Source organism: Seriola lalandi, unplaced genomic scaffold (genome assembly GCF_002814215.2).
Source record: "Seriola lalandi dorsalis isolate HSWRI2012SDOR001 ecotype SW California unplaced genomic scaffold, Sedor1 jcf7180002054322, whole genome shotgun sequence".
NCBI classification, from domain to species: Eukaryota; Metazoa; Chordata; class Actinopteri; order Carangiformes; family Carangidae; genus Seriola; species Seriola lalandi.
Window position 1 is genome coordinate 83,836 of NW_019524875.1, and position 14,328 is coordinate 98,163.

The 14,328-nt window shown below is 40.9% G+C and overlaps 1 protein-coding gene across 2 annotated transcripts; it reads left to right on the forward strand.

The window, feature by feature from the left end:
- The first annotated feature begins 67 nt into the window (after positions 1-67).
- Positions 68-14,002, forward strand: elac2 (elaC ribonuclease Z 2). Of its 2 annotated transcripts, XM_023406977.2 has the most exons (25): positions 72-128; positions 293-596; positions 1,879-1,929; positions 2,036-2,106; positions 3,077-3,141; positions 3,268-3,325; positions 3,416-3,484; positions 3,586-3,708; positions 4,197-4,252; positions 4,346-4,404; positions 5,754-5,826; positions 5,915-6,027; positions 6,140-6,238; positions 6,354-6,492; positions 7,365-7,450; positions 7,750-7,871; positions 8,066-8,162; positions 9,269-9,407; positions 9,500-9,538; positions 9,747-9,856; positions 11,131-11,230; positions 11,318-11,438; positions 11,896-11,974; positions 12,301-12,445; positions 13,555-14,002. In XM_023406977.2, the coding sequence occupies exons 2-25, from the start codon at positions 367-369 to the stop codon at positions 13,813-13,815; spliced, it is 2,505 nt and encodes an 834-aa protein (XP_023262745.1). In that variant the 5' UTR covers positions 72-128; positions 293-366; the 3' UTR covers positions 13,816-14,002. The 2 variants fall into 2 exon arrangements, with proteins under 2 accessions (XP_023262744.1, XP_023262745.1); XM_023406976.2 differs by having other exon boundaries at positions 68-596.
- Positions 14,003-14,328: the final 326 nt, after the last annotated feature.

Here is a 14,328-nt window from a genome sequence, read left to right on the forward strand (position 1 = left end):
CTGCTCAACAAGCCCACAAACCAATGAGGGACAAGATGTGGAAACGTCATCTTTAGCTGCCGGACGAAGTGTCACATGTGTCAACCAACCTCTGAGCTCCTGCCGGACATACAAACAGCGTCTTTTAGGTAATTAATGTATCAAAAAAACGTGTAGAAATGTATGTCCGAACGTCAACTGAGTGCTTTACGTGTGACTCATAGATTTTTGCTGTTTTAAATATCGGCTGACGTTTTTATTATGAATAGGGTGCATTTGAAGCTGAGGTGCTTTACGTTTCTGTTTGTTAAAGGCAGTATTCTTCCTGCGGCTCCACCGCCGCTCGCACGCTGCGATCCCCGCACTGTTTTCCAGTTTTTCCGAACAATGGCGACTTATAACAATAATAAAAACAACAACAACAATGGTGATAATAGCCCGGGGACGAGACAGCTGCTGGGTCCGAAGAAAGCCAAACAGAAGGAGCCACTGCGGAGACTGAAAACCAAGAACAAACGAGGAGAACTTCACGGACCATCCACAGTGTACCTGCAGGTGGTCGGTGCTGGGAGCAGAGATAATGCTGCGTCACTTTATGTCTTCTCCGAGTACAACAGGTACTGTTTATAGAAACATGTGCACGCCTCCTTAACCACCTGACCCACCTGTCACACCTTTGAGGTACAAACTGTGGAACAAATGTGAGGAACTTGTATTTGTAGATGCTCTGTAAAAGACTACACTGCCCAACAGCCATCTTCCAAGTGTTTTGAGAAGCTCTGGGTAGTTGTGACAGACATTTTCCACAATTTTCTTTTGTTTTGCAACTAGATCAATTAATGTATTGATCAAGAAAGTAATCAGCAGATTAATCCATAATGAAATAATCATTACTTGCAGCCTTATATTAAATAACTGTAAAATTTTGCTTACACATCAATGCATCAGAAATAAATGTCTAATTAGATAATGGCCAATATTATGCATTGAGTATGTTTACGTTTGGTACTGTAAGTTTCCTGATAGTAATTAACATACTTTTATTAGAGTAACATACCTGAGTAAATTCAGGACTTTTACTTTTTATGGAATAGTTTTACAGTGTGGTCACTTTTACTGAAGTAAAGTATCTGAGTACTTCTTCTGCCACTGCTTGTAAAGAGAAGAGGGTATAAACTGTTACAATTCTTAACACATAAACCAAAATAAACAGGTAAACCAATATGATCAGCTGATATCAGGATATCACAGATGCTGTATATGAGTTATAAAGTGTTGCAGATTAAATTAAAATGCTGTCTTTTAAAGAGAAGTGGCAGAAATTGACACTATTATTAAAGTATTAGCAATATAGTTATTAATTATTGATTGATTTGTTTAACTTTTCTATTTATCAATTAATGGGTCCAGAAAATGTCTGAAAATGGTAAAAAGAAAAAGTAAAAGCTCAGTCTTGTACCCCAATAATAGAGAAGTGATTGGCTAGATTTCTCTTTAGCTAAAACAAGTTATTTTTATTTATTTTTTTAATTTATCTATTCAATTAATCAATGAATCATTTAGTCTATAAAATGCAAAAAGATACTGAAAAATGGTCAAAATTCACCAGAGTCTTAGGTGACGTCTTCAAATGTCTTGTCTTGTGCAAGTCCAAAAGCTCAAACTCTCAAGTGGATCTTTCATGAATGCAGGGGTCCAAAAAACAGAGCAGGCTTAATTGATTGTCATATTTTAGAATTACATTAACATAATAATGACATAATAATATTACTGAACCTACAAATATCGCACAGTCCCTGATGGCCCAACGTGACACCACAGTAATATTGTCCACCAGTCATATTTGTTTCATCATCTGCACATAAAAAACCTTTCAACCTTCCCTCCTCTCTGCTGCAGGTACCTGTTCAACTGTGGTGAGGGAACACAGAGACTCATGCAGGAACACAAGTAAGATGATCTGTCCATCACGGTGTAACCACATTGTCATCATCTCGGTTGGTTTGATGGACAAGGAAAAACAAAGGGTTAATATGAAGGTGTTTTCCTTTGACAGACTGAAGGCTGCTCACCTGGACAACATCTTCCTGACCAGACTGAGCTGGGACAACGTGGGAGGTTTATCAGGTCAGTCACATCTGTCTGATCATTTGGAAGATTAAATAATCCATGTTATTGACTGCAGCGGTCCATGGTAACACTGTTTGCTTACACTGTATTGAAGCAGACAGACTCAGTCAGAGCGCAGCTGCTGAACATAGTGGAGCATTTAGCAGCTAAAGAGACAGATGTTTCCCTCAGAAGCTGGTGGAGACTAGACACCCAGCTAAAAGAAAGAGAGGGACCTCTGGACTGAGAGTCCTCAGGTGACACAAACATGACTCCAGCTGAATGATAATGTGGCCTGTAACTGCTGGAAGTTCATGTCAACCTTAAAGGTGGTGATACAAAATGTCTATGTCGTGTTCACAGCTGGTTTCTGCTGCCCCCAAGTGGCCAAAAATAAGCAGTTTACAGCAGGTTTAAAATGAAAACTGACAGTAGAAAGTTTTCATGAAATGGCCACAAATACTATCAACTTAGACGTGTACCAAACAACAAAATTAGTGCAGATATTGATTTGATACATTACATTAATAATTTAATATATTTAGAGAATGTGTCTGTTTTTAAATCATGATAACAAGAATCTTATTAAAAGTATAATATGAGACTTTGAAATGAAACAGTGGACCTTTACTTTTATTTAGACCACATACAGTAAAGCACATGAAACATTTATTAACATTTTTAACATGGCAGATTTATAGTATAAATAAAAAATAAAATGTATGTTAATGAGGGGGAAAAAACATATTAATAGATTTTAATCAGATACTCATTTATTGACATTGACAGTTGAATATTCAATGCCATGATACAGTGTGTTATTATATTCCCACATAAAGTGAAAGTAGCTACAAGGACAGCTTTATTTTTGCAGGTAGGGCCACAGCTATAGATGATTTTCTTGTCATATTCTCATCAGTTAAATCAATATCAGCAATTGAGGATATATATATTTTAAATGTATCCATGTCTGCTGTCTTTTCTGTAGGGATGATATTAACGTTGAAGGACACCGGTGTCCCTGAGTGTGTCCTCTCTGGACCTCCACAGCTGGTGAGAAACCGAATCACACAGTACAAACACACCTGCAGGAGTTTTACATGTGACACATGTTCACTTCACATCTGACTCTTCTTCTCTGCCTTGGTTTTTTTTTTTTTTGTTTGTTTTTTATCAAAGGACGACTACGTGAACGCCATCAAGTCATTTTCTGGACCACTGGAAGACATCAAGCTGTGTATGTTGACTCTGCTGAGCTGAATTAGATAACTGCACTAAATTGTTTATATTATATCAGAGTGATGTTTACTGTGTCGTGTTCTCCCAGCGGTTCGACCGTACACTGCAGAGACTTACACAGACGACACAATGGCAGTTTATCAAGTGCCAATATTTGGTGAGTTCAGATGTTGTGCTCATGAGTCTTCTCTGCTTCGCCTCGACTTCTCAAAGTGTTTTCATTCATCAGCTGACTCTTGTTCGATCTTCACTCCGTAGCCCAGTCGAGGGGTCACAGTAGGAAGCTCTCCCCCAGGTCAGGCAGCCCCTCTCGAAGGCCGGCTTCTCCAAAGAAATGTGACGGTCACCTCGACAGCTGCAGAGACAATCCAGGCAGTCCAGGTGAGTCCAGGAACCAACTGTCAGGTACACCTGGAGGCCACCTGTGGAGCTTTGGGAATTTGCACAAACTGAATTTGAAATCCTGATCAGAAGCTAGGTTGTTGTGTTTCCACCGTAGGAACTTGTTTTTGAGGAACTCGGTTCCCCTACCTGCCTTTCCACTGCAGCAACCAGGGTCTGAATTAACTTCCAGGGAGATAAACTGTTTTTGAGGGGGACCTTCAGAGGGAAACTGATCTGATCTAAATGTTTAAATGTCTAAATTTGTGCTTCTTTGTCCCATAAGGCCAAAACCTTTGTCCTAGTTTCATAAAGTCAAACTGATGTATTCATAAGAAGGCTGGCATTGAGTCTAAAATTGCTTGATTTCTGAGTGTGGTATTGAAGGTCACGGTTCCTTCACAATGGAACACAGTGGAAATTAAAGAGCCACTTACACCCGGAATAAAGTGGAATCGTGTCTCTTCATCATTATTTGTTTGTTGTAGGTGAAAGACGAACAGCAGCTAAAGACACGTCTCTGGTGGTCGCCTTTATCTGTAAGGTAGGAAAATATAACGTCATCCTGTGTGTGATGTACAAACTGAGGAACTTTGGTTCTGACTTTCTTCTTCTTCTTCTTTAAAATCTTTTACAGCTTCATCCCAGGAAGGGAAATTTCTTGGTGGCTCAAGCCCAGGAGCTCGGTCTGCCTGTGTGAGTGGATCTTTGCATCAAATAAAAGAAAAAACACCTGTTATTGGTGTTTTATTACAGTTAACATGAGGTCCAGTTGGTGACTCAGTGAGGTTGGATTGATTGAAATATTAACGCTGCATTGCACTCAATGCATGGTATGATGATTTCATCAACAGATCCATACAGAATCAATGTGTGTTAGTTTTTGTTATTATCATCAGTATAGGTTTGAGTGAGAGTGTTTCTGTGGAAATTAGTTATTACAACTTCAGTTAAATTGTATTGCATTGCAATCATGGCAATTATTATTATTATCATTATTATTATTATTAGTAGTAGTAGTAGTATTAGTAGTATGTTTATATGTTCTACCTCTGTATGTTTCATACTATTATTAAAGCCCTTATTTATTATTTCTATAAACCATCAATAATGGTTCTGATAATGCAGATAATGAGATTTCTTCTTTAAACTTTAATCTTGAAGATTTCAGTCCTGGTTGATTTGGCAACACCTGTAGTAACTCATGGTAATGGGAAATATGGTTTAATACAACAGGTCACAGGATTCTGGAGGCAGCAAAACAAAATATCATCGTTTTAATAAAGAAGTCAGGCAGTAATTGGCCTTTCCCCATCATTCTGTGAGCAACCGTGATCTGATTGGATGTTGCACACCGCCTGAGTGTGTGAACAGCTGGACACAGTGAGAGCAGTTAGTTACCTGGCTGAGGAGGTGGAGGTGTGCAGCCTGTCGCCTGCAGCTCTAAATCTACCAGCTCAGCGTGGCTCCTGTTCCACTTCTCCCTGCAATGTTTCAAACTGATCCGCTGTCAGGCGATACATTCTTTTTTAGATGCATTTTTGAAGAACAACAGTATTAAGTGCTGAGCTCACTGACAAACACATTGCATTTCCCGTGACTACTTCATAATAAAACTCAACTTGTGTTTCGCCAGTTAAATACTTTAAATGTGAAGGCAGAACAGCAGGAAATGTTCAGTTTGCATTCGCAGCAAACTATCGCAGACACTCAATTCAAACTGCACATACTGTAATAGTTTAAGCAGCGGGGCCTCATTTGTTGATAGATAGTGACTTAACAGACATTTATTTTAATGAAAATCTTTGAGACTGCCACAGAAAATTGCCTATTTTCTTGGACCAGCAGCACAGAATACAAATAGATTCAAAACCCTTATATTTGAGAATCAATCATTTGTTTCTTTGTTTAATAAATGAATTGAAGGATCAAAACGGTTATTTTTTGGTAGCCTGACTAATCACCTCAGCTCTACATTCATGTGTTTTAGCATTTTAAATCTATAGCTATCTATAACTAACTATTTAAAATCTTTTCTCCCACAGAGGCACAGCAGCCATCGGCCCGCTCATCTCAGCTCTGAAAGCTGGGAACAGCATCACGTTTCAAGGGAAAGAGGTGCAGTATGAAGATGGACTCTCTGATTCTGATACTGCTGCTCCCGACAGTATCGGTACCTGCTGACGGTTCTGCTGTTCTCTTGTAGATCCGGCCTGAGCAGGTTTGTACTCCCGCCGACCCGGGACCAGTGTTTGTTATTGTGGAGTGTCCGTCTGAGGAGTTTGTCGAAGCCGTTTGCACCAATCAGCAACTGAGAAGGTAAAACAGATCGTCTGAGCTGTACATGTTAAGAGCTCATTGTTTCTTTATCTGGATTACACTGAGCGTGTGTGAAAAGCTGTATCTCACGTCACTCTGTCGTCCCGTCTAGTCACCAAACGGGGGGGACAGAGGACCCGGCTGTGCTGGTGGTCCACATCACTCCAGAGTCTGTTCTGAAAACAGATCAATACAAAGAGTGGATGGAGAGGTTTGAGTTCTCCCACTTTGAAACCAGACTCCTGCTTCTTCTTCTTTTTTTTTTTTTTTTTTGACATTTACTTTGACAGAGTGATGCTGAGAGTTTTCTCTCTGTTTGTCTGTAGGTTTCCATCCACAACACAACACCTGATCCTCAACGAACAAGCCCAGACAGTCCACAACATCAGAAGTCACAAGATTCAAGCTCAGCTCAACATGATTCACCCCGAGATCTTTCCACAGCTCAAGTCTTACAAAACAAAGGTAACCCTGGAGCACTTTATTAGGAACACCACACTGACACTTGGTAGCTCCTCCCTCTGCTCTCAAACAGCCTCAGTTCTTCGTGTCATGGATTGAACAAGATGTTGGAAACTTTCCTCTGAGACTCTGCTCCATGTTGTCATGACTGCATCACGTAATTTCTGCAGATTTCTCACGTTCATGTTGTGACAACCTCCTGCTCTACCACATCCCATAGGTGTTCTGCTGGATTCAGATGAAACCAGTTTGACACGACTTTAGCTTCGTGACATGGAGCATTATCATGATGGAAGTAGCCATTAGAAGATGGTAAACTGTGGCTATAAAGAGAAGCACATGGTCAGCAACAACACTCAGATAGACTGTGACATTCAAACCATGATTGATTGCTGTTAAGGCCCAAAGTGCCCAGGTTGGGTCCATGGATTCATGCTGTTGATGCCAAATTGTAACTCTGCCTCATCAGAAATCCAAATCCATCAGACCTGGCTTTGAGTGGTTATCTGAGCTACTGCCAACCCGTCCGTTCTCCTCTGACCTCTCCCATCAACAAGGTGTTTCCTCCACACAGCTGCTGTGGAACTGGATGTTTTTTTGTTTTTTTGTTTTTGGCTTTGTTTTTGGCTCCAAGAAGTAAGAACTCTACAGACTGTTGTGGGTGAACATCCCAGGAGATCCTAAACAGTCACGGTCAAAGTCACTGAGATCACATCTTTCCACAGAGAACAAAGGGAGGCTCTCCCCAGTGTTAGTCTGGTGTTCCTAATAAAGTCCAGCGTATATATTTCTACTTTGCTTTAAAGGCAGAGTTCACAAAGTCATAAATCAGGTGTGGTACATGGCGAAAACATCAAAAACATTTTTTCCCTCAGGAGCCTCAGGCCGCTCTGCACGCCCCCAACGTCAGAGCCGAGTGTCTGCTCAAGTTCCAGCTCAGACCCGTAATGGAGTGGCAAAGGTTAGTTTGTCCTTCAATCCCCCCCAATTTACCCGACATTACTCTGCAGCTCCGAGCGCTGCGTTGTCACAGAAAACAATCTGGAGTGGACCATTACACTCAGCCTCTTTCTTCTTTTTTAAACTCGTCTTACAAGTGTCAGTGTGTTTTTTTTTTTTTTTCTCTCTCTGCACTGTTTCTGTCAAGTACTGTAGAGGCACGTCAAGGTCAGATGTGAAACGAATCCTTGTTTTCCACGCCTCGCGTTTTGTTTGCAGGCAGTGGTGTGTGTCTTCTTGACTCTGTATCTCATTCATTAGAGACGCCATCCCCTCCTGCAACGCCGAGGAGTTTGTGAAAGAAGCTTCGGAGGTCCCAAACTTTCTGGAACAAGTGGACGAGTGCAGGAGGATTTGCTCCACTGATGCAGCAGAGCTCTCCGGTCAGTTCTCCTCTGGAAAACACAGGAGGGGTACTTTTAGTTTTTAAGGCTGAGGAAAAAAGAGATTGCATTGAAGAGGATGCTCCTGCAATGATGTTTAATGTGGAAAAAAAAAAAATTCTTCCATTTTAAATCAAACTGCCCCTTTTTTTTCCTTTGCATTCTTAATGATTGTACAAGTTTTCATTCTGCAGGGCGAGGCGAAAAATACCCAGAGTTGGTTTTCCTGGGAACAGGATCAGCTCTTCCAATGAAGATCAGAAATGTCAGCGGCACTTTAGTTAATATCAGGTATGGATGTCTTGTTTTGTTCAGTTGTATTTAGTTAATTAGTATCGAGGTCCTGAAATGTGGACTATAATCCATGTTATATTTGGATTATCAAATGGCCATTTGCAACATGACTCATCCTTGAAATGGACTCAATCACTTCAGTTTACACTTCCAGCTCAAAACTTGACACAAAATGCAAGCTCCAATCTGTAAAAACATAATAGACACAGATTGAAAAGGAGCAGGGAGAAGACAGGCCTTTCTCTCTTCATCTGGAACCAGAAACAAACAAAAAGTGAAAGGTTGATAGTAAACTGCAGCGAGCCGTTCCCTCCGTTTTCTTGCGGCAGGAAAGCAAAAATATTATATACATAAATATTGCGAACATGTATTTCTTTAGAACAAAAAACTTTTCATACTAAATGACAGTTTCAGTCTTTACTGAAGCTTAACCTGAATTATAAAAATAATAGAAATAAATAAAAAAATAAAATGATAGAAACACCTTTCAGTTTAACACAATACAGTTCACAAACTACAGCCTACAAAATGACTGAAGTTAACACATCAACACTGCTCCAACAGTTTGAACAAAAACCTAAACCTAAAACATAATGAACTTCATGAAGGAGGATTTACTGCAGGACTGTTGCATTCGATTCTATTCGTTTTAGCTGTTAGCTGTTCCTAATAAACTGGTAAATTATTGTATTCTAAATGTTCTATGCATCGGATCAGCCTTACGTATATCGTATTATTTTAAACTTCGGGATCTTGACTTGAACTTAAAATGATGATTGGAGCAGTTATTCACCACAACATGGTGACTCTCCATCCAGGTCCAGACAAGTTTAAGAGTTTTTTCTTTTGTGAAACAGTGATCCCTGAATAAATACTGACATTTACACTGAGATTTCACCAGGAACCTGTTGTGTCTGGTGCTGTTAAATCTTGAGTCTCAAGTTCTTATTTCAGAAATGTAGCAGCCACAAGAGCTGACAAATAAAAAAAAAGTGCGCAATGAAAAGAAAAAAGCTGGAGTCCATTGTTAGTAGTTGTTGTGTCCTGTATGGATTTCATTCCTCTCTGGCCTGTTGTTAACGTGTGTGTGTACCTGTCTGTAGCCCGACTCAGTCGGTGCTGTTGGACTGCGGAGAGGGAACCTTCGGTCAGCTCTGCAGACACTACGGGGACGACGTGGATGACGCTCTCTCCAAGATATCGACCGTCTTCATCTCACACTTGCACGCTGACCATCACACAGTAAGCAGCTGTGCACCACGTTGAACTGACCATTAAAAACTAAACCTGCTCTACACAGCTACTAATCCTCATGTTCAATGCTTTTGTCTCAGGGGCTGCTGAATTTGCTGTACCAGAGGGAACGTGCAATGGTAAATAAAGAAAAATAATTGGCATTTTTAATATTAATACATTCTCTAAAAGTGACATCACTTATTTTACTATTTTACTGATGTTTTCAGATTTTTTTGCAATTAATGTATTAAACAGTCAATAGTCTTTGTTATTCCTCCTTTTTTTGTATGTATGAACAATCGAGATGATTACGTTTGTCTGACTTTGTCATATTTATCTTTCTAGACAACTTTAGGAAAGACGTTCAGCCCCATTTACCTGATTGCTCCAGGCCAGATCATGATGTGGCTCAACCAGTATCACAACCAGTGCGAGGAGATGCTGAACCATATCATGTATGTGGACACAGAGGCGTTGTCACATCACAACACAAACTTCAGTGTTACGCTCTCAGAATGTCAAAGAGTGTACACTCACTTCGGCAAAGGACAGTTCTGATGATAAACTGAGCCTAGTAACACATGTGTATCAAAGCCTGATGTTTCGTAGTCCTCTGCCGTAGAACTGCACTGTAAAACAATCAATGAGCCACACTGTTACACCGGGTGCTTCATCACCATTAATACACACTGTAGTTTTATTTTTTTATTTTTTATTTTTTAAAGTATATTTTTGGGCTTTTTATGCCTTTATTTGATAGCACAGTGGAGAGACAGGAAATGGGGAGGCAGAGAGAGGGGGGAATGACATGCAGTAAAGGGCCGTCGATGCGGGATTCGAACCGGGGCCGACTGCAGCGAGGGCTGTAGCCTCTACATATGGGGCGCCTGCTCAACCCACTGCGACACTCGACGCCCCCGCTGTAGTTTATTTTAACTCAGTCCCACACACACCAGCCTGCTGTAAATACTCACTAGAGCAATAAATCTGTATTAATCCGCCACTGAAAGTAGTCCCCAACAAATACACTGTTTCCTCTTGTTTGAGTAGCGTTGGATAAAAACTACAGATCCCAGCTGTTTGAGGAAATGACTAAGAAAACAACTGTATTTTGACCCGTTTGTCTTCAGTACGAAACAGTGGGTGTGGAGCTGCAACACATGAGTTGGGAAAGTCATTTTTGTATTTAATTTTCACTGATGAAAAAAATATAGAAATGATGATGATGCGATTTTTTTTTTTTTTAATTTTTGTACCAAACGAGTATGTTCCTTTATATCTGGAGAATATGATTTGCAGGCCTGGGTCTGTTGTGAAACATTTTATCTTTATCAAAGAAATCACAGCGCCTGTGATTTGGATATGGCATTTGGCCATTTTGTGATTAAGATTAATTGTGCAGCTCTACTTACGTCTTACATTTTTGGGACTTTTTGATCATCAAGCTCAAAGCGCAGTGGAGCGTGAGTCCAGCTTAGACTGGTGAAAGCTGAGCTTGATGTCTGATGTCTGGACAATCTGAGATGTCCTTCAGTGGCCACCGTACAGAGGTGTCCCCCTTTGATTTAGCTAACACGCTGTTTCCTTCTGCTTCTCTTTAAAAGTTTTTCATCCAGCCACCACTCCAGATGTGTAATGAGCCTTACAGCCTCACGGGGCCGTTAGGAAGACCGCAGACTTTTGGTATTGGTTTGTCATCATCTTTAACGTCCTCTGTTCTGCTTTTCAGTCTCGTCCCGAACATGTTTCTGAGTGATGAGGCTGAGCCGCCCACACAGTGGACACAGTCACTCATCAGAGCGCTGCTGGAGAAGAATGATCTGAAGAAGGTCTGCAGCTGTTGGAGCCTGACGTCTTTCAGTATTAAAGACTTTTTATAAGTTGCTCATCATTTTGTTTGTTTGCTTGTGCCTCAGTTCCAGACGTGCACAGTGCATCACTGTAAGAACGCCTTCGCCTGCAGCTTCACTCACCAGTCCGGCTGGAAACTGGCCTTCTCTGGTGACACCATGCCCTGTGATGGATTCGTACACATTGGTTTGTACCACTCACAGTGATAAGAGTCCATATTTCACTGAGGTGTATCTACACAGACGCACTGTCGGTAATAGCAAATTGAGCATGTTCTTTCAATATTTCAGAGATTCATATAAAGGTCATCTTAACCGTAGCTCGACTACACGGGTTGTTCTGAATAATTTATCCGATATTTCTTAATGCTTTCGATCACTCTCGCAGCTTCCAGGCTCTTCTAATGGTTCCTGCGGGATCCCACTTCATTGACTCCTCTTAAATTGCTTGACTGGATTCAGTCCAAGCAGAGCATCCACACAGACAGCGAGTATATCCCATGCCTGTTCATTATAGATGGCTCGGCTCAGCAGACGAACAGGGCGTGCCAGTTCTTGATTACGCCGACTACCTGATTGATTTCCTGCGGGACAGGAAGAGACTGTAAGTGCTCGTGTGTGATTCAAGCCTCTTTCTTCTGCAGGGAAGAACGCAACCTTACTAATACACGAGGCCACGCTGGAGGATGGGATGGAGGAGGAAGCTGTAGAGAAGAGGCACAGGTGAGTAAATGAATAAAATGGTAGAGAAAAGGAAGATTGCAGCAGTTAAAGCCCTGTGTCAGCCAACAAAAGAAACTTTATTGGCTCTTGGAGGTCGCAGTTATCCATTGAGTAGCTTGTTAAATTTCCTAACTCTCCACAGACAATTGCCATTGATTTTTGCAGCTTTTTATGGAGGACGAGTGAGCATCTGTCTTCACGAAAGCATCTTTTATATTTGTAGAAAAACAATATTCCCACGGAAACTTTCCCTCAGTGAAATACTGCTTCAGTGGGAAAGTAGCGTAACGTAAACATCTGACTTTACGCCTCTTGTTTTCTGACAGCACGACCTCCCAGGCCATCGGCATCGGCATGAAGATGAATGCCGACTTTATCATGCTGAACCACTTCAGCCAGCGCTACGCCAAGATCCCACTCTTCAGTGCGGACTTCACCGACAGAGTGGGAATATCGTTTGACCACATGAGAGTAAGTAGAACTGTGGACTCAGTAACTTCCCGTAACAGTGTTCGTTCATCCAGCAGTGATTGACAAATATAGTAAATAATAATAGTATATCTACACAAGTGTTTTACCAACACTTCTGCAAAGTACAAATTGTGATTAGGGAAATCCTTTTTCCAGCCTGTACAAGTACATTCAGATATACATTTTATGCATTGCATTGCTGCCACATAATGGCTAATTAGATAATGGCATGACTAAGCAGATGTACAGGTGTTCCTAATACAGTACCTGCTGAGTGTACTTTTCAATAGGTCAACACCACGACTGTTTCATGGAGTGGAGACTGAAATGAGTGTTGAAAACTCTTTATTATCTACAACTGGCTTCAACAGTTTTTTCAGATTCTCATAGTTTTGTTTTATTTATAGTTTGATCAGATATTTTTGGACCGAAAACAGGAAATGAGAAAACCTTACTTCAATAAAATGTGATCTGAAATCAGCAAAGTTGCAGAGTAAGTAATCCCAACTCAAGGTCCACTTATTAGCTTTCTTCGCACCCACTTGCTCACATGCCATAGAGATGGATCTGTTGACATGGTGAGCTCAGAAAGATGATTTTATCCTCAGGACGTGTAGAACTTTCCTCCTCTCGGCTTAAAAGTAGGTCTGCTGATGAAGCCTGTTGAAATAGTTTCACAATAAATGTGACATTTTGACTTTTCACAGTCTTAAAAGTTGTGTGAATCCCTTTCGAAATCTGAAAATTTAAGTCACTTTTGCTGTTAAAACTCTCAGAAATAAATATTTAATTTGAGATGATGCTGCATGTTGTGGTGTTTTCATGTCTGTCTGACTGGTTTCTCTGCTGTTGTGTTAAAAAGACCTGAAACTGGAACCTCGGACGGAAAAGTCTGAAAACAGTATGTTTACCTGAACAGCTGCATTCAGGACCTCCATATTGTTTTAGTTTTAGTTTCGATTCCTTTTAGATAAAAGGCTGAAAAGAAGTAGGTTGAGAGAAAAGACTCTGTCCTCTACCACAGTACCTGTGAGCCTCTCTCCTTCAGGAGTTAACATTCAGACCTGGTGCGGTCTCCTGACCATTTTCTCCATTTCCTCCTCTCTCAGGTTCGCTGTGGAGACTTTAAAATCCTCCCCAGACTCATTCCTGCACTGAAAACCCTCTTTGCTGAGGAGATTGGAGGGATGGAGGAGAGAAGAGAGAAGAGGGAGCTGAGACATCCGAGAGGAAGCAGCTCTGAGGGGAACAGCAAGAATAGGAGGACCGGAGCGGCGGCAATGGGCCGAGGTGCCAAACGAGACCAGGACGAGGCAGCGACGCACAATGTAGACACAAAGAGACAAAAAACCTCCTTCAGCAACCATTAAACCATGAGCTCAGAGAAAAATACTTTAATCTTCAGTTATTTTATTTAAATGAACATGAGTTTTATTTGCCTTGCGTGGTTTGATGGATGAATATGCATTTATATTTCTTGCTCTGGAGTGAACAATGCTGAGCTATGAATAGAGTTTTTGGTTTTTCATTAAACAGAATAAAGCAATACCACACCGCTGTAATGTCATACAGTGTCATAGAGCCACAGTTAGTTCAGACATGTCTAATAACAACAGGACACAGAAATGACTAAATGAAAGAAGGTTTTAGACATCAGAGATGTTTCAGCAGGTCTGAAAGATGTTCATGCTAACACCAGCACAGCTTGGAGTGATGGAACCTAGATATTCCTGTTATCGATACGAGCTACTTTGGCCTCTCTGCTAACTTGCTAGCTATTTTTCATACACTCAAATCGCTGGCAGGTGTGTCCTGTGTGACTTTGTTGGTGAACATGACAATATACTAAATTCCATACAATTCTATATAATCTGTAATCCTGT

Coding starts and splice junctions, on each gene's coding strand:
- elac2 (XM_023406976.2), top strand. CDS start 241: ATGAATAGGGTGCATTTGAAGCTGAGGTGCTTTACGTTTCTGTTTGTT. Junction 11,231..11,317: donor AGAAGAATGATCTGAAGAAG/GTCTGCAGCTGT, acceptor CTTGTGCCTCAG/TTCCAGACGTGCACAGTGCA. Junction 11,975..12,300: donor GCTGTAGAGAAGAGGCACAG/GTGAGTAAATGA, acceptor GTTTTCTGACAG/CACGACCTCCCAGGCCATCG.